Genomic DNA, 26,524 nt, shown 5'->3' with positions numbered 1-26,524 from the left:
GAGATGCAGCCTTGAGGACTCAGCTCTCCCTGCCCAGCCCCTAGAGCCAGCACGGCATTACCAAGGTCCCTTGACCTCCATCTGTCAGTTCCAGAAATCCAGTCGCCTTGTGGGGAAGGCTTCTGGCAGCAGAACTGGTGAATCATAAAATCACAGAATATCTGAGTTGAAAGGGACTTTGAGGTCACTGAGTCCAGCCAGAGAGATGGTTCTGCAGTAAAAGCTTTCCCAAGTGTTTCCCATGCAGTTGACCAGCTGGTCTGCACAACCGACCTACCTGGGGAGTTTCCAGAAGTTTCCAGGGCTCAGGCTGCATTGCAGATGAATTGCATCAGAATCTCTTGGAGGGTTGGGGGACAGGATTGAAATTTTTAACCCTTCATTCCGGTGATTCCATCGTGCGTGCATCCAGGGTGAGGGCTGGGGACATGGCCCTTGTGGCCTCTTGGCAGTCAGGGTGCTGCATTCATTACAGATGGAGCTCTGGGGTCAGAGAGACTTGAACTTGAGGTCCTGCACTGCAACTTCTCTGACTGGGTGACCTCAGTCAACTTTCTGAACCTTTCTGAGCCTCTAATTCCTCATCTGTAATGCATCATAGTAATAATACCTGTCTTATAAGGTCAAATCTTTGTCTCACCACAGGGCTTATGCATGTGATGCCTCCCCTCTGAATACCGTCTCCATCCAGCTTACCCTGACTAACTTGCCCCTCTGCTCTCAGCTCTATTGTCACCCAGTAAATTCCCCTGATGTCATTGCCCGTCCTCCTGCTATTCTCATGGCACCATTGCCACAGCTGACATTCTTCATTTATTAGTGTGATCGTTGATGCAACGTTTGTCATCTGTGCTAGACTCTAAGTTCCAGGAGGACCCAGACCATATCTATATTTTGCTCATTGCCTATCCCTAATACCTAACTTGGTGCTTGGCACACAGTAGAGGATCAATAGATATTTGTTGAATAAACAACTTTTTTGGGTAGCTTTTGGAATTGAACCCAGGGCCTCACACATGCTAGGCAAGCACTCTCTCTACCACTGAGCTACATTCCCAGGCTTTTTAATTTCTATTTTTTTTTTTTTTTGAGACAGGGTTTGGCTAAGTTACCCAGGTTGGCCTTGAAATTGCCACTGTCCTGCCTTAGCCTCCCAGATAGCTGGGATTTAAGGTATGACTTGAATAAACAAAGTTGGTAAAATCTTCCAGCTCTTTCTGTTCTGCCCTCCAGAGCTCCTTAGCAATGAGTGCCCAGGACCACCCTGCAGAGGTGGACAGGCACCCTCCGGACTCCCATTCTTCTCTCTGTTCCTCATGGCAGGTGGCTCTTCAACACCCTGCACACCTTTCTTTGCACACATTCAGGCTGAATGACAATGGAACAGGACTCAGTATTGGGCAGTGGGAGCTTGTCAAAAAAAGTTTGCCCATCCTGGGGCAGCTGCGAAGCGGGTTGGATTAGTGTGCAAGTCAGCAGTTCCGCCCTGAGCCCTCAGTCTCCGTGTAATTATGCTCATACATTGAATGTGTTCCATGGGATAAGAGCCTGCCAAGTGGAATATGGGCATTTCACACCAGGATTACTGTCAGCCTCAGCTGGAAAAACCCACGTGGGTTGGGGACAGAGTAGGCGCCACACTTTACAAGGACATCAGCAAGAAGAAATGCCAGTGAGGGAGTTGGACTCTCCCTTTTTATTTTTAAATCAGGGCCAATCTAAGACAAAATTATTAAGTAGATGAAGAATGTCTGGGCGGGTGGGGGGGTGAAAAAGAAAAGTCTGTGTGCCCAGAACCATCTTTGGATCTTTTCTGTCCATTTTAGGCCTAGGCCTCAGGAGCAGTGAGAGGAAGTGGCTAGGATTTCATAGCCCTTGAAAATAAGTGAGCCACCATCTCCTACCCTTGGACAATGTGAGCAGGGTATTGGGCCTGTGACCTTCAGATTCATCTGCAGAGAGCTTCATTCTGTATCCATGTGGGTCCCAGGTCAGCTGGGGATGCACCACCAGGGAAAGGGGAGAGGAACAAAAGGGTACATGTGTCCCACTTCCCTGCAGAGCTGAATTCAAGTGGGTCCTGTTTGAATTTCCCCTGTAGCCAGACCAACGCTGGCCAAACTGCGGATCCAACAGGGGCACTCATTAAAATCCAGACTGAGGAAACTGAGACTCCAGAGGAGGCCAATACTGCTCTGGATGCCTTGGGTGGTTGTGGTGCCTCATCTGACCCGGCTTGGGGACCACTGATGCATACCCAGGCTTCCCACAGCAAGTACCGAGGGACATATGATGAGTTGAAATGAAACATTCCATGGATCCTGCTTTGGGGAGGGAAATATTTCGGTTCCTTCTTCTTTCCACTCAGGAGTGCTTTAAAGTCAGGCCAATTCCCATGTCTCTGGCTGCCCTCTAGGGTGGGCCCATAGTTCACAGGAGGACCTGCTGGTGGCCACCTGCTGACAGTGTACTACTGGACCCAGATGTGCCTGCTGCTGTCCTGATTATGCCACCTACCAGCCACATGACCTTTGGCATCCACCTGAATCTCTCCATCTGCAAACTGAAGATGGTGATCCTGGCACCTGCTCACAGGGGTCTGGAGCAATGAAGAGTCCCTGTATCAAAGTACAGCATCTGGCTAATATGCAATAAATGTTAGCTATTCTTTATATTATAGCTTAAGAAACCTGACAACAGCACTTTGTTAAAAGTGTTTAGTAGAAGAGGGGGGCCGAATGTGAGAGTTCAACCTTTCAGAACATGCTGACAGAATTCACCCAGCAGTTTTAATGTACGTTTTAGGAATCTTAAGCTCTTTCTTAGCTCGTTCTTTAGTGTCAGAAACATAAAGATTTATTGTCAAAATGGATTCTGAGGTCATTTGGCCCAGCCCTTCATTTTATAGATGGGTAAACTGGGGTCACCAGGTGTTGATAACATGGCTAAAGCCATACATGATAAGTGAAGACACACAGCAGGATAGGAATCCAGGCTTCTTTTGCCCCGGACAATGCTGTATTGCTGTGCTGTTCCAGGCTGCCTTCAACTTACAGGGCTAAAAACCTCTTTAAGTGAAAAAAATAGAGAAGAAGAGTGACTCTTGTTTTCTTATTTCTTTTCTTTTTCTTAAGGTCATGGCTGCCTAAGACCCTGCCTTAAAGCTCCATCCCAGTCTGTGCAGAAGGCACGGAGTGGATCTTCCAGCCTCTGCCTGGGTGGTTTTGTAGTAGACCTTCTCCCCCTAGTGGCACAAGTGTAAATGACAAGCAGGAGAGAACCAAAGCACTGCTGATGGATGACGGGGGGGGGGCGGATCCAGTCTGCCCTTGTAGGACTAGGTCTCCCTCACCTAAAAATTTTGATATTTTGTTCATCACGGCTTTTTTGAATTAATTTTGATTTATTAATATATCGTATTAAAGTATTATTAATATTGGTTACTGAGTCTTGTGGCATCCTCTTAAATTTTCTGCATGAGGAGAGTGCTTCATTCGCCTGTCCAAACCCCCTCCCCAGGCATAGTCCTGATGGGGAAATCAGGCTCAGGAAGTTCTAGACAGAGGAAGTGCATACCCTCCTCATCAGGTGACGCAGGAGGCCTGTCAGGCACTGTGGGTTTGGTGCTCTTTGCACTGTAGTGATCAGATCTGCATGGTCTCCAAGCTTTCTCCAGAGGGGGATGGCTTGCTTTGCAACGTGTGCCCTGAATGAGAAAATACCTTTGGATCAAGAGTGATTTTATTGCACAAAGATGCACCAAGTTTGGCTCTTTCCATGCCTACAGTTGTGAAGGCCAAAAGACAGGCTGCTGAGGCCCAGAGTAAATAGCCAGAGGTATTTGGGAGGAGGGGCTGAATCCCCAGGGCATCTGGGAAGGTCACCTCTTGGGAACACCTTCCTCCCTTGGGTTTCCATCAGGAATCATCTGCCTGAGGGTTCCAAGTGGCTTTCCAAGGTAGCAACCACCTCAGAGGTATCAAGGGATAATCCAGAGCTCAACTTTGCTCTCAGTGGCTACTGGGAACCCCCTCATCTGCATCACCTGCTTCTGCCCCTCCTGACAGGGGCCTAGCATCTCCAGCGGCCCTGGACCACATCCAAGAAGACAAGACCCCAGCCCCAGGACCTGTAAGGTCTCTGCTCCTCTGTCCCCTCCCCAGAGAGCTGGGTATGCCCCCATGATCCCTACCACTCCTCAGTAGGATGCCAAGGAGACAAAGATTTAGGGCAGGCCCAGAAGACACAAACACAGAGCTCTGGGTCCTGCCCACCTTGCTCAGCTTGGATCTATTACCCAGCTGACAAGGGGTTAAGTTAACTGCCCACAAATGCCTATATCCCTGAGGACAGAAGAGGAAGTGGCCATAGGTACTCAGAAAAAAAAATTAAAAATAAAGGAAAAGAAAAATGACGATTTACGAACAAAGATGTCACTCAATCATGCTGGCCCCTCCTACAGGGTGCTAGACAGGACCCCACCTACACACTGCTCTGTTTGGGTCTTAAACTCTTGCTTGGGTTTCTCAGACCCATCCCAATCTATATCATTTGTGGCCCAGTGAAAATGGAGTTATGTTAAATAAACCTGCTTTAATTATGTCAGAGGCCACTCTTTCTGGGACCACCCCATGCAGCATTTCCTGTCTCTGAGGGTCCCAGCAGGGGTAGGTCAGAGCAAGCTGCTGGGGGGCTGTGGATCTCTGGGGCCTGCTGAGCACTAGCCATTTGCACTGTGGCTTCTTAGGCCCCCAGATGCCCGCACACTGGAGACACCTGGGCCAGAGGCGAGATTTATTTTATTCCTGCCATCCTGGAGCATGGCTCTCAGGTGGGTGCCGAGAGCCTGGTCTATCTCACCGACTGTGAAGCAGGCTGATGTGTGATTTGTAACTATTAATGAGGTGCTAGAATCTGTGACTTGACTGGTGCTTTGAGCAGATTCAAGGTTATCCCTGTGTTGGCGTCATGCTCTCGCATCCTGCTAAGCTCTGTGGCATGTGATGCAGTGGCCTTGAGTTCTTCTGTATGAGTTTCCAGCCTCCCACTTTCCTTCCTCTTTGTCACCTCCCCATCCTCTGGCCTTCAGTCACTTCCTCCAATGCGCCAAGCTCTTTCCTGCGTCAAGGCTCTTGTATGTGCGTCTCATTTTGCCAGGGGGCCCCTTTGCATTGCTCTGTGTCTTGCTTCAGGACTCAGCTCTGTGTCTTGCTTCAGGACTCAGCTTAAAAATGAATCTTGTGGAGGGGCTGGGGTACTTGCTCAGTGGTAGGATGCTTGACTGGCCTGTGTGAGGCCCTGGGTTCGATCCTCAGCACCACATAAAAAGAAAGTTATTATGTCCCTCTACAACCTAAAAAAATTTTTTTTAAATGAATCGTGCTGATACAGATGGTTCCTGATTTAATGATGGTTTGACTTGCAATTTTTTAACTTTAAGATGGTGAAAAGCAATTTGCATTCAATAGAAACCATACTTCAAATTTTGATCTTCTCCCTCACTGTGGATACAAGGTACATACTCTCCTGTGATGCTGCTCAGGAGGCGAACAGCTGATGCTTTCATGTGCTGTGTTGCTAAGCTCTCATGCTGCACCGGGGTGGGTGTGTTAAGGGCACTTTCATCTTAGAATATTTACAACCTATGAACCCAGGGCCTCACACATGCTAGGCAAGTGTTCTACCTCTGAGTGACATCCCCTGTGATTTGTTTGTTCGTTTGTTTGTAACCCTAATGCAAGTCTAGGAGTATCCTGTACTGACTGGGAGAGGTCTTAGCCTTCAGGAGAGGGGGATGGAAGCCGGAAATAGTTTGCTAGTTTGTTCTTAATCTATATAGTGGTTACAAGGTGTACACTTCATTAAAAACTCATTGTGCTGTCCACTTAAAATTTGTTGACTTGTCTATGAATAAACTGAAAAAGATGAACTACGTAAAAAAAATTCAACCTACTCTGGGTCTCCTATTATTCCTACCACTTTTGGGACATGCCCATTTCCATCCTGGCATAATAATTATATCATTAGCTTGTTTGTTTGTAAATTGTATCTCCCACTAGCACATAAGCCCCATGAGGACAGGGGGCTTATGTCCTCTGCTGTAACTTCCAGAGTGCAGCACAGAGCCCGTGGCAGGACAGACACTGAAATAATTAGGGATTCATCAAATGGATAAAAAAGCTTAGGTTTAATGATTTAAAAAAAAAAAGCAGAGGAGGTCAGCCTGAGGCTAGAAGCTCCTGAGATTCCCAGCACCCAGCCTACAGTTGAGGGGTCTTGCTCTGTAGGCAGAAATCCAGAAGCTCGGTCCCTGCCCGGAGGTCCCTGTCTACACCTCGTTGGGGTCTTCCCTGTCGGCATAGATGAGAAAGCCCGTGAAGAGGCTGTCGGTCCAGTAGGGGTCATAGAACAGCCCGTTCTGCTCCGAGTAGAAAATCTGCAGCCAGACCTCGTCACCCTGCTTGAGAGCCAGGATGGTGGAGCCCGAGGCCACATCGTGGTTGCCGGTGTTGGCATCGAAGGTCCGGATTCGGTACTGGCCGTTGTGCACCAGGCCGATGGCCAGGTGCTTGTTGGCCAGCGTGATGTCGTAGGTGAAGTAGTAGATCCCTGGCACACCGCAGACGAACTTGCCGCTGGATGCGTTGTAGTGGCCGCCCTCGTTCATCAGAATCTTGTCAAATTTGATGGGCAGTCGCTCCCGCGGGTAGCTCTTGGTCACTGCCACTGAGAAGGCCGACTTGGCACGGCCACTGCCGCAGCTGCAGGGGCCTGGGAGTCCCGGCTCGCCCTTCTTGCCCTTGGGCCCCTTCTTGCCTGGAGTGCCGTGCTTTCCAGGGGTACCGCTGACCCCCTTGGGGCCACGAGGGCCAGCCCGTCCAATGGCCCCGGCTTTGCCCTTTGGCCCTTGCTTGCCCCGGTTACCTGTCCGGCCAGGTGGACCTGGAAGATAGAACAGCTGGTGTTATGAAAAGGGGGTCCTCATAGGCCTAGGCACAGGCTGTGGATCTTGCTCCCCTCCCTTCTTATAGCAGGAGCCCTGGAGGAGTGGAAAGAACAAGGTGGGATCACATAGAAATGGGGCAAATCTCATGGCCTATGGTGGGGGCACTTTCCTTCCGTTTTATCTGGAAAATGGGAATGGTGATAACTTTCAGAATCATTGTGGACAAAAAAGAACACATGATAATTTACACCCTCTGCTCTTCCTGCTCTCTGAAGGACAGCCGGGTTTGTCTGCCAGATCAGTCCTTCCGTGGGCTGCTGTGGTAATCCCTGGCTCAGGAACAAGAGCCCCATATATCTGCCCCATACACCAAGTTTTATTGCAGCATTGTTTATAATAGCAAAACAAAACCAAAACCAACCAATCAAATGCCTTTCCAAAGGGAAATGATTAGAAAATTATGGTCCATCTGTAGAATTCTAATTCTAGGTGTTAAAATAAAGGGAGGCAGATTTACATGTTCTATAAGCTACACTAAGAGGAAACAGCAGATGGTGGAACCCTTTCCCTTCAAGATAAACCACAAAGCTAAATACTTCTGTCCCATCAAGGTGCCTAAGACAGTGGCTGGTAAACACACTAAGTACTGGTTGGCATTACCCTGCAGAACATGTCCCCAACAATGTCTCCTAGAGTACTTCTCGGTTCATAATAATCATATTTCATGGGACTGGGGCTGTAGCTCAGTGGTAAAGTGCTCGTCTAGCATGTGTGAGGCACTGGATTTGATCCACATAAAATAAATAAAGATACTGTGTGTTCACCTACAAATAAATAAATATTTAAAAAATACTCATATTTCATAAAATATACATTTCTCTCAGTGCAACATTTCAGACCAATGATGACATAGAAAACAACAATTATATTTAGGATTCCCAATATAACACAACATTTTAAACATAATAAATATAGAAAAAGATTTATATATGAATACAATTGTACATTTGGCAAAATAACAGAATTGAAGCTAGGTGTTTTGAAGTGCAGGTTGAATGTTAACTAAGGGTCCTGCTTTTGAAGACTGTTGGTGCCCACAACCATCCTTACATCACTGGACACAGCACTATTCTTTATTACAGCCACAGGGTTTGGGTGATGAATGAAAATACTGTTAGGCATTTTACCTCCTGACAGGGTATTTACATATACGTATATAGGCATTTCACCTTTTAGAGAATTATCAAGAAATGTGTTTAAATTTTCATATTTTAAATATTTGGGAAATAGATTTCCAGATGGCATTTTCTCACTGAAAATCGAATTTTCTGGAACATATTCCTTATGTTAAGTGCTTAGCAATACCTGGCATTATTATACACATAGGTAAATACCTAGAAAAATGCTGGAAGGATACACACGGGTAGCCAACCAACAGGGGTTCCCCGCAGAGGATGTGGGAGGATGAGAAGGGTCGAGATGAAGGAGGACCTGTGCCCTTTGTGTTGCTTGACTACATGACAAAGGGAAGGTGTGTATGTTTTTATTTGTACAAGAAGAAAAAAGAAAAAGAAAAAGAATGGGGGTGGAGGTGTGGCTCCTTGGCAGAGCTACTGCTTAGTGTGAGACTCTGGGAGAAATGAGGAAGAGGAGGAAGAGAAAGAGGGCGAGGAGGAAGAATGGGGGAAAAAAAACCTGATGAAGGTCACAAAACTCTTCCCTAAAACAATGAAAACAAAGAGAAGGTGGGAGAAGGGGCTGAGAAAACAGGGGGAGCAGAGGTTTGTTTTGGCTTGGAGCTTTTCCCCAGGAGGCACCTAAATAGGGAAGCTTACCCGGGAGTTCCACCATGGCCTCTGAGATGCGCTTCCTTCTTGACTACCTTTTTTGTGAGACTCCAGGAAACGTTAACTTTACTTTGGAAGAACTTTCTGGAAACAGATTTGTGTATGTGGTGGGAGGGTGATTGGATATTATCCTGAACTGGCCCAAGGCGACCCAGTTTTATCTGGATTACGTGTTGGAACTCTCTACGCCTGTCTTCCACTGTGGAGACCCAAAGCATGGGAGAAAAGATAGCCTCTCTGATCAAGGGGAAAGTGTCCACATCAGACACTCTCTCCTGCAGGATCCATAGGCAAATCTCTGGGAAAGCTTTAATTGGCCCTGCTTGGAGTGCATGTCCAGACCCGAGGAGGTCACTCCTCAAGTCCAAGCCACTGTCAGTACTTCCAGAGTTTTTCTCCTGGGAAGGAAATACTTTTGGAGGAGTCAGTTTGGTGTGGTAGGAAAGGCCTGGATCTGAAGGCTGCTCCCAGCTTATGGGAGCTCAGCAAGTTAATTAAGGGGGACTAACATTGACCATGTGCCTACTTGGAGACTGGGGATTTGTGTGTTATTCTGCTTCATCTCCACTCCAACCTGGTGAGGAAGGTGCTGCTGTTATCCCTGTTTTAGAGATGAGGAAACCAAGGTTTGGACAGAGGATAAGGCATTTGCCAAAACTGGTGTCTAGGTTTGTTTCCAAAGTTCAAGTTCCTGCAGCAATGACACAGTATTCTTCATTACTTTGGTTCTCAGTTTCCTAATGTGTAACATGGTATAATAAGAATATCTCCTTTATAGGATGGCTTTGATGGTCAGAGGACAAATCTATTCAAAATTCCTTTGTCCATGTTTAAATGCCATGCCAACAAAAGTTATATAGGGTTGAGTGTGCAGCTTGATGGTAGAGCAAGTGGTTAGCACATGCAAGACCCTGGGTTTAATTCCCAGCAACCCCCCCATAAGTTATTATAATTTCCCTACTGCTTACACTTGGGGATTCTGACACTATAAATAGTACTGGGGTGAAGGTTCAGAGCTGCAAAGAAAGCCAAAGCTGGAAAGGTCTGTAGAAAGCATCCAATCTGTCCTCTTCCTGGCAGCCCTGCCTTTAGGAATCCACCCTTCACTATCTTATGGGGTCTTAGTGAGGCTGTCAATCAGTGACCAGTGGCCCTCACCACCCACTCACAAACACCCAGGGCTGGCACATGATCCAGTCCTGACAAATGGTGGTACCTCACCTCTATGATCAAAGGGATTGGACCAGGACACACAGGTGGCCAGGGAGGATCAGTCACTCTGGTGCTGTATGGATAAAGCCATGAGCATGTAGACTTGAGCCCACCAGTTGCCATTCCTGAACTTTAGCCTGTGGGACAATGAAACCAACCCACAGAGAGAAGCAGTGCCCTGACAAGGGTGTTGAAGTTCCTGGACCTAGCTGTTGCTGAAACTCAGCTCTTGGTCTTCCTGTACAGTATAATACATTTGGGACTATACTTTGGGTTTCTGTCTCTTGCAACCAATAGAGTTTTGCATAATATTTCAGGGAACTTGCTCAAAGTCACTTAGCAATTTAAAGTGCAGTCGCTGAGGCAAGAACACAGGATTTGCTACCTTCTGTTCCTTTCAGAACGCACTGCTCTGTTTTTATAAAGAGATAGTGATTTCGTTTACAGAGAAAGGGATTCACATCATAAGCAGCTACCTTAGCTCCCTCTGTGTCAATGCTGTCAACCCTGGGTGGGACAGTAGGGGCAGGTAATGGGCTTCTTACCTTCCTCTCCGCTGTCCCCCCGGTCCCCGTCCTGGCCGTCCTGACCGTCTTTGCCAGGAAAACCCATTCTTCCCACCATTCCTGAAGGCCCTGGGGCTCCTGGGGGGCCAGGTGGGCCCTGGGGGCCAGGCAGGCTGCAGACGAGTTGAGGGGAGCCCTTCTGGAAGTCCCTGCGTGCGAAGGCAGCAAGCAGTGGGTCAGCTGCACAGGGGAGGGCACAGGCCAAGAGCACCCAGGGGATCATGGTGGTCACCTGTGGGAGGCAAGAGAGCCGTGCAGGTGAGTATGGCCGCAGAGCTGACCTATTGATCAGTCAGAAAGCCATCAGAGGAGGAAGAGGCAGTGGGCAGACTCAGATGCATTCCTGTACCTTGCTCCATCCTGAATCACATACAAATAGCTGGACAATGTCATAATATCTGTTTTTAAAATTAATGCATTATAGTTATAAATAAAATTGGGTTCATTCTGACATAATTATACGAGCATGGGTTTGTCACCATGTCTTAAGGACACATTTGGATGGGCTGTCATGTACCAGAAGACGCTTTGGAGGGGTCCTGGGGCAAGATGTTCATACTGACACTCACGCACCCAGCTGGTTGAAATGCAGAAAGAATTTACTGCCCAGGACTGATGGCTGTGAGGAGCTGTGGAAGACAGGAATGATCTATGGTTTCATTCAAGTATGTGACCTGAATTGACAATTACAAGGGCGGAAATACTTTGAATTGTAGGTGACTTGCAACTAGGCTGCTTCCATGGGGATGTTGCAGGTGTGGAGAAGCAAGGACCCGGTGACTGGGGAAGGTGAACCACCACCAGAGCCAGACTGGCAGGCCACAGTGACAGCTCCTTTCCCAAGTCAAGTGCCTCCTGCACCCCAGACATATGCCAAGAGACTCTTTCTTCATAGTACAGCCTCCTTGTGGAATATACACAGGTGGAGAAATGGAGACTCAGAGTGGACAGATGGCTGTAGATCATGCAGTTAGCAGGTGGCAGGGCTGGAGTTTGACCTAGTCCATCTTAGATCCAGAACTTATGCCTTTCTGGTCCATGCTAGAGTGTGTCCTTAAGGCTAGGGGCAGCAATGGCACAGCCCACTGGAAATCAAGATGTTATGCATTCACAGATTCTCTACTCCTCATGCTCAGTGGGCCGATGCAGAAACTGAGGCCCAGAGCAGAAATAAAGGAGTTGGCTGAGACCTTTCAACAAATTGTCCCTGTTGCTTTGCAATCCGCAGCCCATCTTCCTAGAAGGAAACCAGTCAAGAGAGCAAGCATTTTGGGTATCCCGCTATGGGGATGAGCTCCAAAGGTAACTTGCTTTGTGACCTTAGGCTCTCCCTTTTCTATCTCTAAACTCAGTTTCCCCACTTGAACAGTAAGGGCACTAGACTAGAAAAAACAATGGTTCCCAAACTTACGTGTGCATCAGATTCACCTGGAGGGTCCTGTACAAACATAGGTGGTTGAGTCCCACCCCCAGAGTTTCATAATCAATAGTTCTGGAGTGGGGATGGATAATTTTCATTCCTAGCAAGTTTCTAAGTGATGCTGCTGATAGGGGTCCCTGGATACCACTGTGAGAACCACTAGACTGCATGGTCTTGATGCTGAGCCATTCAGTCTCCAGTCTTTCTTCTCTTCCTGGGTATGAAGCATTGCTGGCTTCACGGTTCCCACACAGCCTTTGGCTACTTATTCAGAGTCCTTAGGGGGCTCATGCCACCATGGGGCTGGTCGTAGAGTAGGGACATTGCTCAATCTCCCTTTGCTTCTGACCCTGATTTGGCCTTGGCTCTGGGAACTAAACAGGCTGACCTCACCTTTCCTCCTGCCCCCCTTCAGCACCTTTAACCCTGGAAATAGATGAAGAGACAGAATGCCAGGCTGTGCTGAAAGGGCCTGTAGAGAGTATCCAATCTGATCCCTGTCTGCCGGGCGTCCCTTCCTGGGGGAGCCACCCTGCCTGACTTTATGGGGCCCCAGTGAGGCTGTCAATCATATAACCAGCTGTCCTCACCACCCACTCACAATTCCCAGGGAAAGGTGGGGAGACCTCTCCTCTGCCCTGCCCTGCACTTGGGGGTCCACGTCACTTCCAGTCCTGATGCTCACCAGTGGTGTGACTTTGGGGAAGCCCCTTCCTTTCTGGACCTTAGAGAGCTTCTCTAAGTGCCATAGAGGAGCCACTGACCAGGTAGAGGACTTAGCCAGTGCCAGGTACTGCTTTCAATACAATCACATATGGCAACGAAGGCATTTTCTTTCCAACTTCTTCAATCCTGATTAAGGCAAGGGGGTAGGGGGGATGTCTCAGGTTGACAAAGCATGTCTTAAATGTCTTGATACCCCTTTTCTAATGTCCCTATCTATCAACTAGCGTGGTCCTTTGTAGCAGTACAGACCCATTCCTTCCTCCATTCCCAACCATTTATTCAAAAGGTCTTTATTTAGTGCCCATCAAGTGCCAGGCACTATTGTTTTTGAGAATACAGCCATGAAGCCTAAAGTCAAGAGTCTCCCCTGGAGTTTACATTTTAGTGGGAAGAAAGACAGTAAATAAAAATAAGTAGAATATTTAGTATGTAAAGGGGCAGGGGGCAGGGAAGGAGGGAGGGGATTGAAACCTTGAATGGGGAGTTTGTGTTTTGTTTTGTTCTTTATTAGAGCAAATAACAATTCATAAATGGGTGGCACTCAGAACTAAGAACTTTACCCAGCAAAATTCTTGGTTCTGAGTGCTACCCTATTTATGAATCACCCAGTAATGTGGGGCAGGCAATATTTATAGACAGAACAAAGGAAATGAGGAGCAAAAACGCCTTGGAGCTTGCCCAGTTTGGGCATGGGGAGATGAGCCACTGGCCTCATATGGCTATAGTCTGACCAGTTGGCAGCATGTGATTGGCTGAGACTCAGTTATTTGACATTTTTGTGTTGCAGTGCTTACATATTAAGTTAGGTGGCAGTTTGCTACCTAGGGATTCAAAGTATGGAGGCAGCTTTAGGCCAAATTTAATTTAATACTGAAATGTTTCATTTAAAAGGGAGGAAAAGTGAAAACAGAAAAATCTGAGAATTAGGAACTTCACACAGCAGAAATGTGGGACTTCACCATCATATTGAGAAAAAGGAAGAACGTTGGGAATGTCAGATGGCACGTTAGCTATAGAAAACACTATTGAGGTCCCTCAGAAATGTAAAAATAGAACTATCATTTGAGCCAGAATTCCTGATTCTGGGTGCATATCCAAAAGAACCAAAATCAGGGTCTTGGAGAGACACCCACATTCTCTGTTCACTGCAGTGTATTCACAATAGCCAAGATAGGGAAACAATGCAAGTGTCCCTTATCCACTAACAGATGATGAATGAGGAAAATCTGATAAATATATAGAGTGGAATATTATTCAACCTGAAAATCTTGCCTTTTTCAATAATATAGATGAGCCTAGAGGACATTTGCTAAGTGAAGTAAGCCGGTCACAGAAGGAAAAACACCGCACAGTCCTACATCAATGAAGTATCTATAGGTTGAGCTCATGGAAGCAGGGAAAGGACTCTGGGGGTCAGGGAGGGCCTCCCTGTGAAGGTGACTTGTGAGGGAAGACCTTGGTGTTTGTGGGAATACTGCAAGGAGGGGATGCTCACCCCTGTGGGGGTGGCCACCCACCAGGAGCTGCCCAGCCTGCCACAGAGCCTCCTTTTGTGTTGTGACCTGCTGTGGAGCAGAAGGTACAGAAGTGGATCTTAGATGGAAAGGTCACATCACACACAGTGTGTACCCATTCTTAAAGAATTTAGGGTAGGCCACCCCAGACAGGAGCATGGGGACCCCAGCTTGGACAGGGGCATGAAGCCAGGGACAGGGCCCCTACGGGGGGCAAGGAAGGGCTTTGGCACTGTGTAAAGAATGAGACAGAGGGACACATTAGTTTTGGGTGTCTAGTTCTCTGGAGAGGTGGTAAAAGAAGGACTTAGTGGGTGAATGTGGGAGGGCGTTGAAATCGAATGACCCATCTGGGCACCACACACATAAGATGCTTCATGCCAACTTGAGGTATGTGTCTTGGGGCAGAATTCACAAAGGAACAATTTGAGAACCCATTCCATGTCTCTTGACACACTTGTTGATGAAGAGTTTTAAAATGTTTTTAAATGTGACCCATGTCGGGTTGGGGTTGCTCAGTGGTAGAGCGCTTGCCTAGCATGTGTGAGACAGTAGGTTCAAGTCTCAGTCCCATATGTAAATAAAATAAAGGTACATTGACAACTAAAAAAATATTAAAAGAAAATGTGATCCATGTCATTGTGAGTGAAGAGGTGGACAGGACCTGAGTCTGAGGTGGGAGGATACAAGGCAGCACGCCTGCAGCCTGCTCTCTGGGGAGGGGACTGACCACCTTTGGCCTTCCCCTGGTAGAGGAAGGGGACAAGACATTCTGCAGTAGGAGCTGGCCTGGCCCGGTGGCTGGAGTGAGGAAGGAAGCAGGTGGGAGAGATCTTCAAGGCAGATGAGAATCCTGCAAACAGCTGAATGGGCAGGAAAGAGACAGCTAGATGAGAGAGCCGGGAAGGAGAGAGGGGAACCATCTGTCACAGTTCAGGGTCCCCTCTCTCTCCTGACCTCCACGCCCAGCCACACAGGCCCCATGACAGGGAGGTGGGTTAGCTCTCTCCAGTGCAGGTCTGCTTTGCACTGACCTCTTTGGACAAAAAAGAAACGCCTTTCAGTGACAGCCACTGGACAGGCCCCAGTGCCTGGGTGGAGGAGGGGGTTCTGGAACAGGAGGAGTTTTCTCAGAGCTGGAGCCGGAGGTTCCTGCAGCCCTGGAGTCCCAGCATCTGAGCCAGGAACTGTTTTGGAAATAAAGGCGGGAGACTAGATTTGGTTCCAAACCTGGAGGGAGGGAGAAGAGAGTCTCTGCCTCCAGGGCACCTCCAAGAAAAACAAGACTCCAAATAGCTCTACTCCCAGCCTGTGCCCCACCCTGCCCCCACACTCTACACCCTGGCAGAGAAAGCCCAGGGGCAGGATTTTTAGGGAGGAGCCAGAACCCGAGGAATCCAGACAGGTTAACTCTTCCAGGGCCTTTTACATAGATGGAAAATCATGAACTTGGAGAGAATCCCTACGGACCATCATATCCCATCCTTTGTTACTGGTGGGAAAACTGAGGCAGAGACAGACTGACTTCATGATGCACCTATGATACTCCAAGTATTGGTTACCTGCACTGTTTCATTCAAAGTGTACAACAGACTCCACGAAGGCCGTAGACTTAATGCCCCATTTTTCAAGTGGAGAAACAAGCTCTGAGAAATGAAATGACTTCCTAAAGGTCACATAATCGGGGAGCAGTGGGCACACCTGAACCCGGAGCCGAGTGGCTCTGAAGACTGTTCACTCTACTCCACCTGCTCCCTCCCCTCACTACTTTTCCCCCCCAGTTTTACAGAAGAGGAAACTGAGACTCGGAGAAACTAATCTGCTCATGTTTACACAACTTGTTGGCGGCAGAAGTTATATTTGAACTTGGATTTGGCTGCCTCTAGGACCCAAATGCTTTCCATTATGTCAGCATTTCTTAGATTTTTTTCCTCCCAAATATCCCAAATTATAGAAAAGACCTTGGAGCAAGTGCCAAAGCCACACATGGCAGTAGAGACATTTCTTTGATATGTTGTGTTTTATTTTATAGTTTTCCATGCACGCACACTGCGTGACTTTGAAGATGTAAAAGCAATGCTTTTTTGTTCTCGGAATACTTTAGTAAATCGATGCTTGAGGAAAACCTCCTGTCCTTTGAGACGCCCTCCTTCTAAGGACAGGAGCCTTCTGGTCATTTGGATCACTGAGCAGAGCCCACCAGCAGCCCCCTCGGTCCATCCATCCCTTGCTTGGACCCTGCAGCAACTGCTAGCTGCAAACTGCAGACACAGGGACCCTGTCAAGGCCCTAAACGACCTGGTCCCTGCTCTGCTTAGCCTCAGCTGCTCCCTCTCCAGCTCTGCTCCCTGCCAGCTGCCCCAGGCTCCTTCAGGTCAAGCTCCATTCCCTCATGGTCTCCTCTGGGGTAACCTGGCTGCTCCACCCTCTGACTTGCTGGCTATTTATTCTTTTTATTTCAGCTTAAATGTCCCTCCCTCCAGGCTCTCCTGATGCCACTCTTGGGTCACTTTCCTTTGGATCCCAGCTCTTCTTTTTATTTTTATTTTTTTTATTATTGGTTGTTCAAAACATACAACTTGCTGGTATTTACTTTTATTTGGTTACTTCTCCTGTGTGTCTTATGGTAAAAATGTACCCCCCGCCAGAATGGGGCCCCCAGTTGGGTACCTGGCTTCAAACTTCTTTGTACACAATGAATATCTAAGAAATATTTGCTTAACCAAAAAATGTTTGAGATTCAGACTCTGCCATCAAGAAAGTCCAGAGCAAAGAGAAATCGAGGCAGTGGCCTAAATCCCATAGGCCTTCAAATACCTTCAAATGCAAAGAGCTTCTCTTTCTTCCCTCAGTTTTTCCAACCAGCCTAGATCTGATCCCTCCTTCTTTGGACCTCCTAGTTACAGTCTGGGTCTTTCTCTGTCCCTGGGGCTGGGCTTACATAAGACCCCACGGATAGCAAACGCTCCATAAATAGTTGCTCAGTTGATGAAAAGCAAGCATTAGTCCTTCCTTATCCTTTTAATGGTTTATGTATTTAATTACTTTTTGTGTGTGTGTGTGATGCTGGGAATCAAACCCAGGGCCTTGCACGTGCCAGGCAATCATTCTACCAGTGAGCTATGTCCCCAGCCCAGCCCTTCCTTATCTTACAAAAACAAAAACCAAAATTAAAAAACTATCTAAATTGTGCTTTCTGGGCGTGGAAAGGTGTGAGATGGACAGGGGAGCCTCAGCTATAGTCTTCCTATTGAAGGAGGCAAAAGATTTGTTGTTGAAATCCCAGACATGGAATCAGGAGGTGCTAAAATGTCTGGTTTTAATTTGCCCAGTCCCTGGCTTCTCAACTCTTGGTAGAGTAGCTGATGATTCCTAAGTACACATATTTTGGAGGAGCCAGGGTGTTGTAGCCTGAAGTCCACTGTGGGACACAGCCTTCTCCCTGCCCCGTCCCACACTCACAGGACACAGCCCCCTGGCTCATTCCTTGGGGCCTTTGGCCCAGACAGTAATGAGAGAAGGGGCAGAAGTGGAGACACTGGGCTCTCATTGATTCTTCTGGAATGTGGTCAGTACAAACTCCAGGAGCCCCTGTCTGGGCCTCGAGTGAGGCTGCTAGCCCTCGATGCCGAATAGTCTCCCCTTGAAGATTATAAATCCTGCTCAATTGTTGTTTACGTTTACAGCAGCTTTTAACTCGGTGGTTAAGAACCGTGAGAAACACAACCACTTGGTTTCCTCAGCTGTCCAGTGGAAGTAATGGCGCACTTAAGACCCCCTGGACTTGGAGTGAGGAAGGAGGTGATGCACTCAAAGCTTCTAGCCTGTGTCTGACACCGAATGCTCAGCAGTTCAACAACACTCTGCCTAAAATGCTCCCAATCCTAACCTCCTCCGCAGGAGGCCTTGGAGCTGCCTGGTTCGCCCTTCAAGTTCTCAGAGAGGTCTGACCGGTGGCATGGTCTAAAGTGTCCTGCGCACCTGGCCCTGATCTCAGACCATGCTGTTCTTCCGTTCAGAGCACTTGGCCCAATTTGTGATGATGTATTTGCTTGTTCCTTAACTGTCTGTCTCTTCCCAGGGAAGTGGGAGCCCTATCCCTTGCTGTCTTGTACCCCCAGAGCCTAGCACAATGCCACATACAGGGCATGTTCAGCCAGTTCCTCAACATCCTCAATTCAATGGTGGCTCTTATAATTAATGAAATATCCACAGGATCACAGGATCTGGATGCCAAAGCTACATGTGGCTACCGGTGAGATGACTGGTCTTGGATTCAGAGGACCCTGACTGCCAGGCCTAGTTTGATAACTGAGAGGTCACAAGACTGTGAAAAAAGACATTTCATCTTATCTGGACCTCCATGGGGATAGTAACACTTCCCTGTTTGCCTGGCTTCGGAACTATTCTGATAAGAAATGTGAAAACAAGTCCTCAAACAAAATTTGAGCCTGATTTAAGACTGGAATTGCCACCAACTGCAGCAGAACTAAGGAATCGCAGTCCTGACTTCCCCTGGAGGGTATCATGGGGCTGCTTCATCCTGGGTGGAGGGGACACCTGAATCTGACCCAGCAGGATAACTCTGTCTGGAAGGATGAGGTGGGTGGCTGGAATAGGATGAAGCTTGCTTGCAGATGAAACTTGCTGAAAATCCACTTTGATGGGAGTGAGAATTCTATAATGGAAAACACCCCTGCCCTCCCTGAATTCCAGGAAGCAAATTGGAAGCAGCCCTCTCCAGTTTCTCTGGAAAGCTAAGAAGATCAAGTACCAGAAGAGAGGGGTTGGCTGCAGCTTCACATACAGTGCCCTCAAAATGTCCCCTTTCCTGGAATCTCAAGACTGGGGAAACACCCTGTTAACCGGAGTATAAATACAGAGGATTAAAAGTCATGGGACTCACTTGACTGGAGGCCCCAGAATAATACATTTGATCTTCTCTCTCTCTTTCTCCCCACCATTTCTGGCTCAGCCAAGAAAAAGAAGTCCAAGGACAAATTATGATCTAACAAGAGGTCTCAGAAGCCGGGATCTTGCAGATTTGTCTCAGAAAGCATTCCTGAGAGCACACGGGAAGTCAGTCTTGGGATGGAAACTGACCACATCTTTGATACATACACCCCAAGTCCTTCCAAATCGACAAACGTGGTGCATAACGTGGCACAGTGGAATCCACCCTCTGGGACCCATTTCAGGTCTAGGCCTCAGCTGCCTCCCTTGAACAACAGGGTAAGAGCCAGGCTCTGGGTGGCTGGAGCCAGAGCCGCTGGGCTTGGGACCTGCCCACAGCTGCTGTGTGCCACGTGGAGAGGAGTGTGGTAGCGAGGGAGAAGAATGGTATGCAGGGTGTGAGGGGGAGGGATGAGGCCTGGGGGTGCTGGACACCTACACTCAGATCTCCTGAGGGCCAGCTCCCACTGGGTGGCACAAGGCGGTGGGGAATGTGTTCGAGCAACACTGACAGGAAAATGAAGCATGCCACATGTGTCATTTTAAATGGTCTCACTGCCACATTACAAATGTAAAAAGCAGGTGAAATTAATTTCAACGTTATTTCCTCAGTATATTCCAAAGTTCATCATTTTAATGTGTAATCATTATAAAAATTACTAATGCCTCCTTTACATCCTTTAATCAGACCGTCTGGGAAGCCCAGTGCTACTTTTTACACTTGCACATCTCTCAGTTCAAATGGGCCACATTCCCAGTGCTCCCAGCCACACTGTGGCAACTGGATTAGCTCTAGAGGAGCTGTTGGAGATCCAGTTCCACAAACTAGCTGTAGGACCTTCCCATGGTTTTAATGTGTCCCCCCAAAGTTCATGTGTTGAAAACTTAAGCCTCAAATTCACATGTTAGTAGTATTTGGAGGTGAGGCCCTTGGATGTAATTAGGATTAGAGGAGGTCATGAGGATGGGGCCCCATGATGGCATTAGTGACTTTTTAAGAAGATGAGTGACCCAAACTAGCATGCTTGTTCTGTCTTGTCATGTGATGTCCTCCCTATATGATAATGCAACAAGAAGGCTCTTAGCAGAGGCTGGTATATGTTCTTGGACTTCCCAGCCCCCCCCCCCCCAATTTGGAGCTAAATAAACCTCTATTCTTTATAAATTTCCTAGCCTCAGATGTTTTGTTACAGTAACAAAATGGACGAAGACCTTTAAAATGTTACATATCTTCTTTCCCTCATTCTCCTACTCTCTAAAATAGGGGGATAGGGATAATAATTGTACCTACCTTTGAAGGTTGTTATGAGGATTCCACATTCCTATAATAAGGTCTGGCTTTGTGGTCAGAGGTATAAAGTCATTAGTTACTATTATTTTACCACTATCAAACAAGACAGTGGATCAACATCAAAAGTAAAACGTGATACAAAATTTTAAAACCTTGTCTAAAATCATAATTGTCAACAACTGTAGTTGACAATAATAGAAAGCAATCCTGATCTCCCACCATGAGTTCTGTGGCACTTTGGGTGGGGGCTTCTGTATATTCCAATAAATTCCTATTTTCACTTGAGTTCATTTGAGTTGTGCTTCTGCCAGTTGCTACTGAAAGAGAGCCCTAGGGGGGCTTGACCTTCACTCCTGCCCTGCTGCTGCTGTTCTGAGCGAGGATGGGGGTGTCACGTTGGCCCTGTACCTCTGGCCATCTGGCGTTTTCATGCTCCATGATACAAAGATAAGCGAATCAATGGAGCAGGGCTTATCTCATCAAGAGACTGGGCCAAGCCAATGTCGCATGCCGTGTGTCTGTTTGGCCCTGGCCATTGCTTGTCGTTATTGCTCTTGGTGCAGACCTTGGGGATCTGAAGGAGAAACAGTGGGTGCTGCTCCATTAGGGCACACTATGAGCCTATGACGCTGTGGTTACTTAGCATCCAGCCTGGTCTGCTTGTGCACTCAGCGACCAGGACAGAAAATCTGCCTTGCTCCTCCTCTTTCTTTGTAACAGGTTCTATTAAAGCATCCAGGACCAAGCAGGAAGCAGGGCAAGAAAATATGGGGGCTAGATGAACCCTCAGAATGGTACCAAAAGGGCCACAGTGGAAGACCCAGGAACTGAGGGAGAAGAGCAAATTCTGAACTTTGAGGGGTGGGGAAGGAAAGGCTGTCTCCTCGATATCTCTGGGCTGTTGTGAGGGCTTGCCTGCTCACTTGGGGTCAGGCCCCCATGGCAGTCAGGATAACCTGAAAGATCTGATGCAGGGCTAGCCTCAGAGATCACAGAGCTAGGCTGGTGGTGAAGAGTCATTTTCTAGAAATGTTTGACCATAGGCAAGTTATTTAACCTCTCTGAGACTCAGTTTCCTTATCTGTAAATGGGAACAATGATATCATCTTATTTGAAATTATGTAAAAATATTTACTGTTTCACTTTATGTGTGAAATCTGACATAACTCTGCGGTTATTCTGGGCTATACTGAGTTTTATTGGTTATACAATCCATATAGTGTGGACTGTAAATTACAAGTTGTGTTTATTCTCTAGCTACATGATTGAACTATTGCTGAGGCTGGCTTTGAACTCATAATTCTCCTGCCTCAGCCTCCTGAGATGCTGGGATTACAGGCGTGTGCCACCTGGTGATGATAGCACTATTGAGCAAATGCTTAAGTAGACATTCCTGCCACCCTTCTGCAGGTGAGTTTTGAATTACTCCAGTTTGGAATTGTTTGAAGTCTTCAGGACTGTCTCCTCTAAGTGATTTGATTGCTTGCCCCTTGTAGAGTAATTATGAACATTAAACAAGACTATGCAGTAACCAGCCCACAGCAAGCACTCAGTGACAGTGTGCTTCTGAAAAAAATAATCATTTTTGAGAACAAAGAGATAGATGTTCTGTCAGAGAAGGCTGCTACACACCTGTGGATGAACAAGCAGACCTGGGTTTGCTGTCTCCTCACCTGTATTGTGGTAGTAATTGAGTTGTGTTGAGTTGAGCAGTTGTGAGCTTTTGTGTAAACAGCAGGCAAGATGCTATTTTTCTAGCATAGCATGAATGCAGAGGTGCAGGATTCTACAGGTGTGACCTACTTTAAGCAAGATTGTAAAAATTCAGATTTAGCCAGGCACTGTGGTGCGTGCCTGTAATCCCAGCAACCTGGAAACCCAAGGCAGGAGGATTGCAGGTTTGAAGCCAGCCTCAGCCATTTAGCAAGACCCTGTCTTGAAATTAAAAAATAAAAAATAAAAAGGGCTGGAGATGTAGGTCAGGGATGAAGCACTCCTGGGTTTCAATCCCCAGTACCCCCTCCCCCCAAAAAAGAATGTAGCCATTCAATCATCAATTTTTTTTTTTTTAATATTGTAATGTGTAAGAACTGGCTGAGTGGGGTTAAAAATCTGGGCTGGGAATGTAGCTCAGGGTAGAACCTAGTGTGCACCAGGGTAGAGCCTGGGTTGCATCTCCAGCACTGAAAAACAAACCCAAAGGTGACAGAACATGATCCTGCCACTGAGGAAATCACACCTAGGCAGAGGCGATCATCTGGCCACAGACCACACTGTGCGTTTGTTTGTTTTAATTTGAAATTGTTGCAGTTTAAAACTTGAGAGTTTTTTTATTATTAAAATTAAAATTTCCAGCTTTTCCTGGGATCCTGGAGCAGCTGGCAGCACTGAGCCTGCACTCTGGCAGGTCACCACTTGGCTGTCCCTTGAGACAAGATGTGGAGGGCTGAACTGTATGCCTCAAAATTCACATGTTGACGTCCTCACCAGCAGAATCTCAGAACAGGACTGTATTTGGAGATGGGACCTTTAAAAGGTCAACTAAGGTCAAATGAATTATATAGGTGGGTCCTGATTCCATATGACTTGTGTCCTTATGATAAGATATTAGGGGCTGGGGTTGTGACTCAGTGGTAGAGTGCCTCCCTAGCATGTGTGAGGCACGGGTTTGATTCTCAGCACCACATATAAATAAAGGTCCATTGACAACTAAAAAAAATATTTTAAAAAATATTCAGGTGTGGATACACACAGAGGGACAATCAATATGAAAACATAGTAGAGAAACTATGGCCACCTGCAAGCCAAGGAGAGAGGCCTCAGATCTGTTTAACACCTTGATCATGGACTTCCAGCTTCCAGACATAAGAGAAATGTCTATTATTTCAGCCCACCCCACACTGGCCACTGCCTCAGTCTGTGGTTTCCCGGCATAGCAGCCCAAGCTGATGAAGATACTGGGCCTGGTGTGGGTCCAAGGACTCATCTCCAGCAACTATGCATCTGTAATGCAGAGATTCTGGGTAGCTGCCACCTGTCTTTTCTTTTTATTATTATAGCTTATTTAAACAAACTGTATAATAACCCCTGATCTAGAGGAAAAGAGTGGTGATTCTCTAGATATGTGTGTCCTTAGTTTGAAGCTTTGATGTTCATAGCTCCTTTAATTCTCCCCATAGTTTTAAGGGGCTGATGTTGTCATCCCCACTTAGCAGAGGAGAAAATAGCTTAGAAGAACTAAAAACCATTTTTCCCAAGTCAAACATACCCAGAACCCAGCCAGGCCCACTGTGTCAGGGCCCAGAGCTCATGTCCCGCCCCACTGGCTCCTCTGCTAACAGGAGAGTTACTGACGGGGTGTGATGTGTGTGTGCATGTGAACATGTGTTAGAGAAGTAAACCATTTATAGAAGCAAACAAATCCAGGGAAGATTATTAGCTTGAAATAATACTCAGCACAGAATTTCTTTAAGAAGTAAACCTAGAGTAGGGCTTACTTAACAGATATCAGACTTATGCAGGAGTTTATTTCACAGAGGCAAAGTGTAGCTGGCAGCCCTCTGACCTGGAGGAAGGAGTGCAGAAGTCTCCTGTTACCCACAATGAACACTGGCAATGGGAAGCATCGGTGGGAGATTGTGGGAAAGAATGTCCCATGGGTGGCGTCAGGATGAAAGAAGGGAGGGAAGAATGGAGGGATTGGTAGAGAGAAAAGGGGGTTCCTGAAGAACCAGCTGGATGCTCGATGGAGACAGAGTAGCTTCAGATAGCTCCAGACTCATGAAAAGGGACTCTCCATCCACCCACACAACCTCACACTGAGAAACCTCTGTTAGAACAAAGAAGTGAGAAGAGCAAGTTGTAGCACTGGATGTAAAGGATGCTTCGTACATATTTAGGGGATTTCTGAAAACACACTGAACTTTGTTAAAGGCGTTACTGCTCAGAATTGGGAAGGACTATGAGGGCTTTTACTTTTCACTTTACACCTTTATGAACTGTCTGAATTTCGCATGAGGAGCATCATCACTTTTGTAATTTTTAAAACATGAGGTAGGCCTAAGGATTAAGGATTGGGAGACAGGTAGGGGTGATGTCCCTGCTAGGAGAGGGGGAGAAGGCAGACCTTTGGCTGTGGAGCAGTGAGGTGTTAGGAGGAGGGCAGTGGTGACGTTCTGAAAGGTGCTGAGTGTCTGAGGAGTGGGTAGTCAAAAGCAGAGTAATGGATATGATCACCAGGTAACAGAATAATCCAGGCAGAAAGGCGGGCAGAAATAGGGATGTGAGAGATTTTTTAAAACAATGCTAACTGGGCATCAGCCTTGACTTGATCTATATAGGATATTATCATTACTATTGCTGCTGGTTTGGTTTGGCAGAAACACAGAGTCTCTGAGAGATGGCCAGTCTAAGGAAGGAAACTTTGAAGGGCTCCAAGAACAGCTGTGTGGCCAAAGAGCCCAGGAGGCGCTGGGTATAATCAGTGACAGCACTTACCTAGCCTGCCTGAGGCCTGGGGAAACCCCCTCTCCCCTACAGGATCAGAAGAGGATCACTGAGTTTGGAAGAAGGACTTAGGTGTTAGAGAAGAGACTGGGCTGGAAGTCCACTAGGGGCTATTGCCATAGTTCAAGCTGAGAGATAAGGTCCTGGATTGGGACAGTGGCAATGGGGATGGAGGATTAGGAAGAAAATAGATTAAGACAAACTTGGAGACAAGTAGTTTGGGGATGGAGGGAAAGAAGGGGAGAGTTGTAAAGAGCTGGGTTCAAACCTCTGGCTGCTCTTTATTACCTTTTGAAGTTGGTTTGCCCATCTGTATAAAGTATTTAACCAAAAAAGTTTTATATAGCATAAATGAGATGATGTACTCAATAAACGTTAATTGGTCATAGTTGTTAGCTCAGGAATTGGACTCAGACTTAAAGGGATTCAAAGCATTAATGTCTCTGCACCCAACTCTTTTGTAGATGGGGATAACTTGTTACCATGGAAATGAAAGCGCCCCAGTAAAGGGCTGATAGGGCTTGGCACAAAGTAGCACTTAGTAAATGGCAAAGCTATTACTTATTATCATAACAGCTAAACCAACCGGCACAGAGGTTGGCACAAACTAAGTACTTAAGAAATTTTTTAATTCATAAATTCAAGGTTGAGAACCAGAAACGAGGAGCTTCCTAGCTCAAAAAGCGGGTGCCCTCGCCGCCCTCTCCGCCTCGCAGGACCGCAAATGCACGCGTCCTCTCGTCCCCATGCGCCCGCCCGCAGGCACTTTCCGCTCCTACCCCGCGCGGTGCAGGACACTCACCCTCTCTGCCCCCGGCCACGTCCAGGGGCGTCCGACGGAGGAAGCTCTCTGCGGCGCTGGGCGTCCCGCCTCCCGCGGCGGCAGCAGCGCCCACGCGGGCCCCGGAGCATAGTTTTCCCATCCCGTCATGGGCGGGAGCGCCTTCCTCCCGGTCACGTGGGCTGGCGCGCAGTCGGGCGCTCTCTTTTTCCACAAGGGTTTGGGTAAAACTTCCAGAGTTGGTGACACCTTGGGTGCGTCGCTGCATCTCTCTGTACGTAGAACTTGCCACTGTATTTGAAGGGTTAGTACTAGAGGGTGATTGTTTTCCGTGAGTTTGCAAAGGTGTGAGTACAGCGTAGGTGCGTGTGTCCCAGTAGACAGCTGCCGGGTGCGTGCTGATATTTATCTCATTGTGTATCTGAGAGTGCGTGGGAGCGTGACCGCTTATAGCAAGAGGACGTTTCCCTGTGTACTGAAAATGCATGCACTTTAGAGTGATTATGAAGCATATGTATGTGTTTAGCAGTGTGTGTGCATAAGGACCCTGTGTACACATCGGCATGCACATGTGTTTAGCAGCTTGTGTGCCTAAGGACCGTGTGTACACATCTGCTCGCACAGGTTGAAGGCTGCAGCTGGGGTGTGTGACTGCAGTGTACCTCATATGCTGGGTGTACCTGGTCGTGGCTGTGTTGGGTGCATGTTAAGATGTGGATGAGTGTGCGTGAAAACACGTTGGTATGCATATGGCATCAGTGA

General features: G+C 47.3%; 1 protein-coding gene across 2 annotated transcripts; it reads right to left on the bottom strand.

Moving 5' to 3' along the window:
- Positions 1-6,168: 6,168 nt before the first annotated feature.
- On the bottom strand, positions 6,169-26,172 carry C1qtnf2 (C1q and TNF related 2). Of its 2 annotated transcripts, XM_046462230.2 has the most exons (3): positions 25,784-26,146; positions 10,551-10,803; positions 6,169-6,942 (listed from the first exon to the last, which is right to left on the bottom strand). In XM_046462230.2, exons 1-3 carry the CDS (start codon positions 25,910-25,912, stop codon positions 6,329-6,331), a joined length of 996 nt encoding a protein of 331 aa, XP_046318186.1. In that variant the 5' UTR covers positions 25,913-26,146; the 3' UTR covers positions 6,169-6,328. The 2 variants fall into 2 exon arrangements, with proteins under 2 accessions (XP_046318186.1, XP_058440899.1); XM_058584916.1 differs by lacking the exon at positions 10,551-10,803 and having other exon boundaries at positions 25,784-26,172.
- Between the last annotated feature and the right edge of the window lie 352 nt (positions 26,173-26,524).

The sequence above is a fragment of the Marmota monax genome, unplaced genomic scaffold (genome assembly GCF_021218885.2).
Source record: "Marmota monax isolate L192 unplaced genomic scaffold, Marmota_monax_Labrador192_F-V1.1 WCK01_AAM20220418_F8-fsc00236, whole genome shotgun sequence".
Lineage (NCBI taxonomy): Eukaryota > Metazoa > Chordata > Mammalia > Rodentia > Sciuridae > Marmota > Marmota monax.
This window is presented reverse-complemented; position numbering and strand designations above follow the sequence as displayed.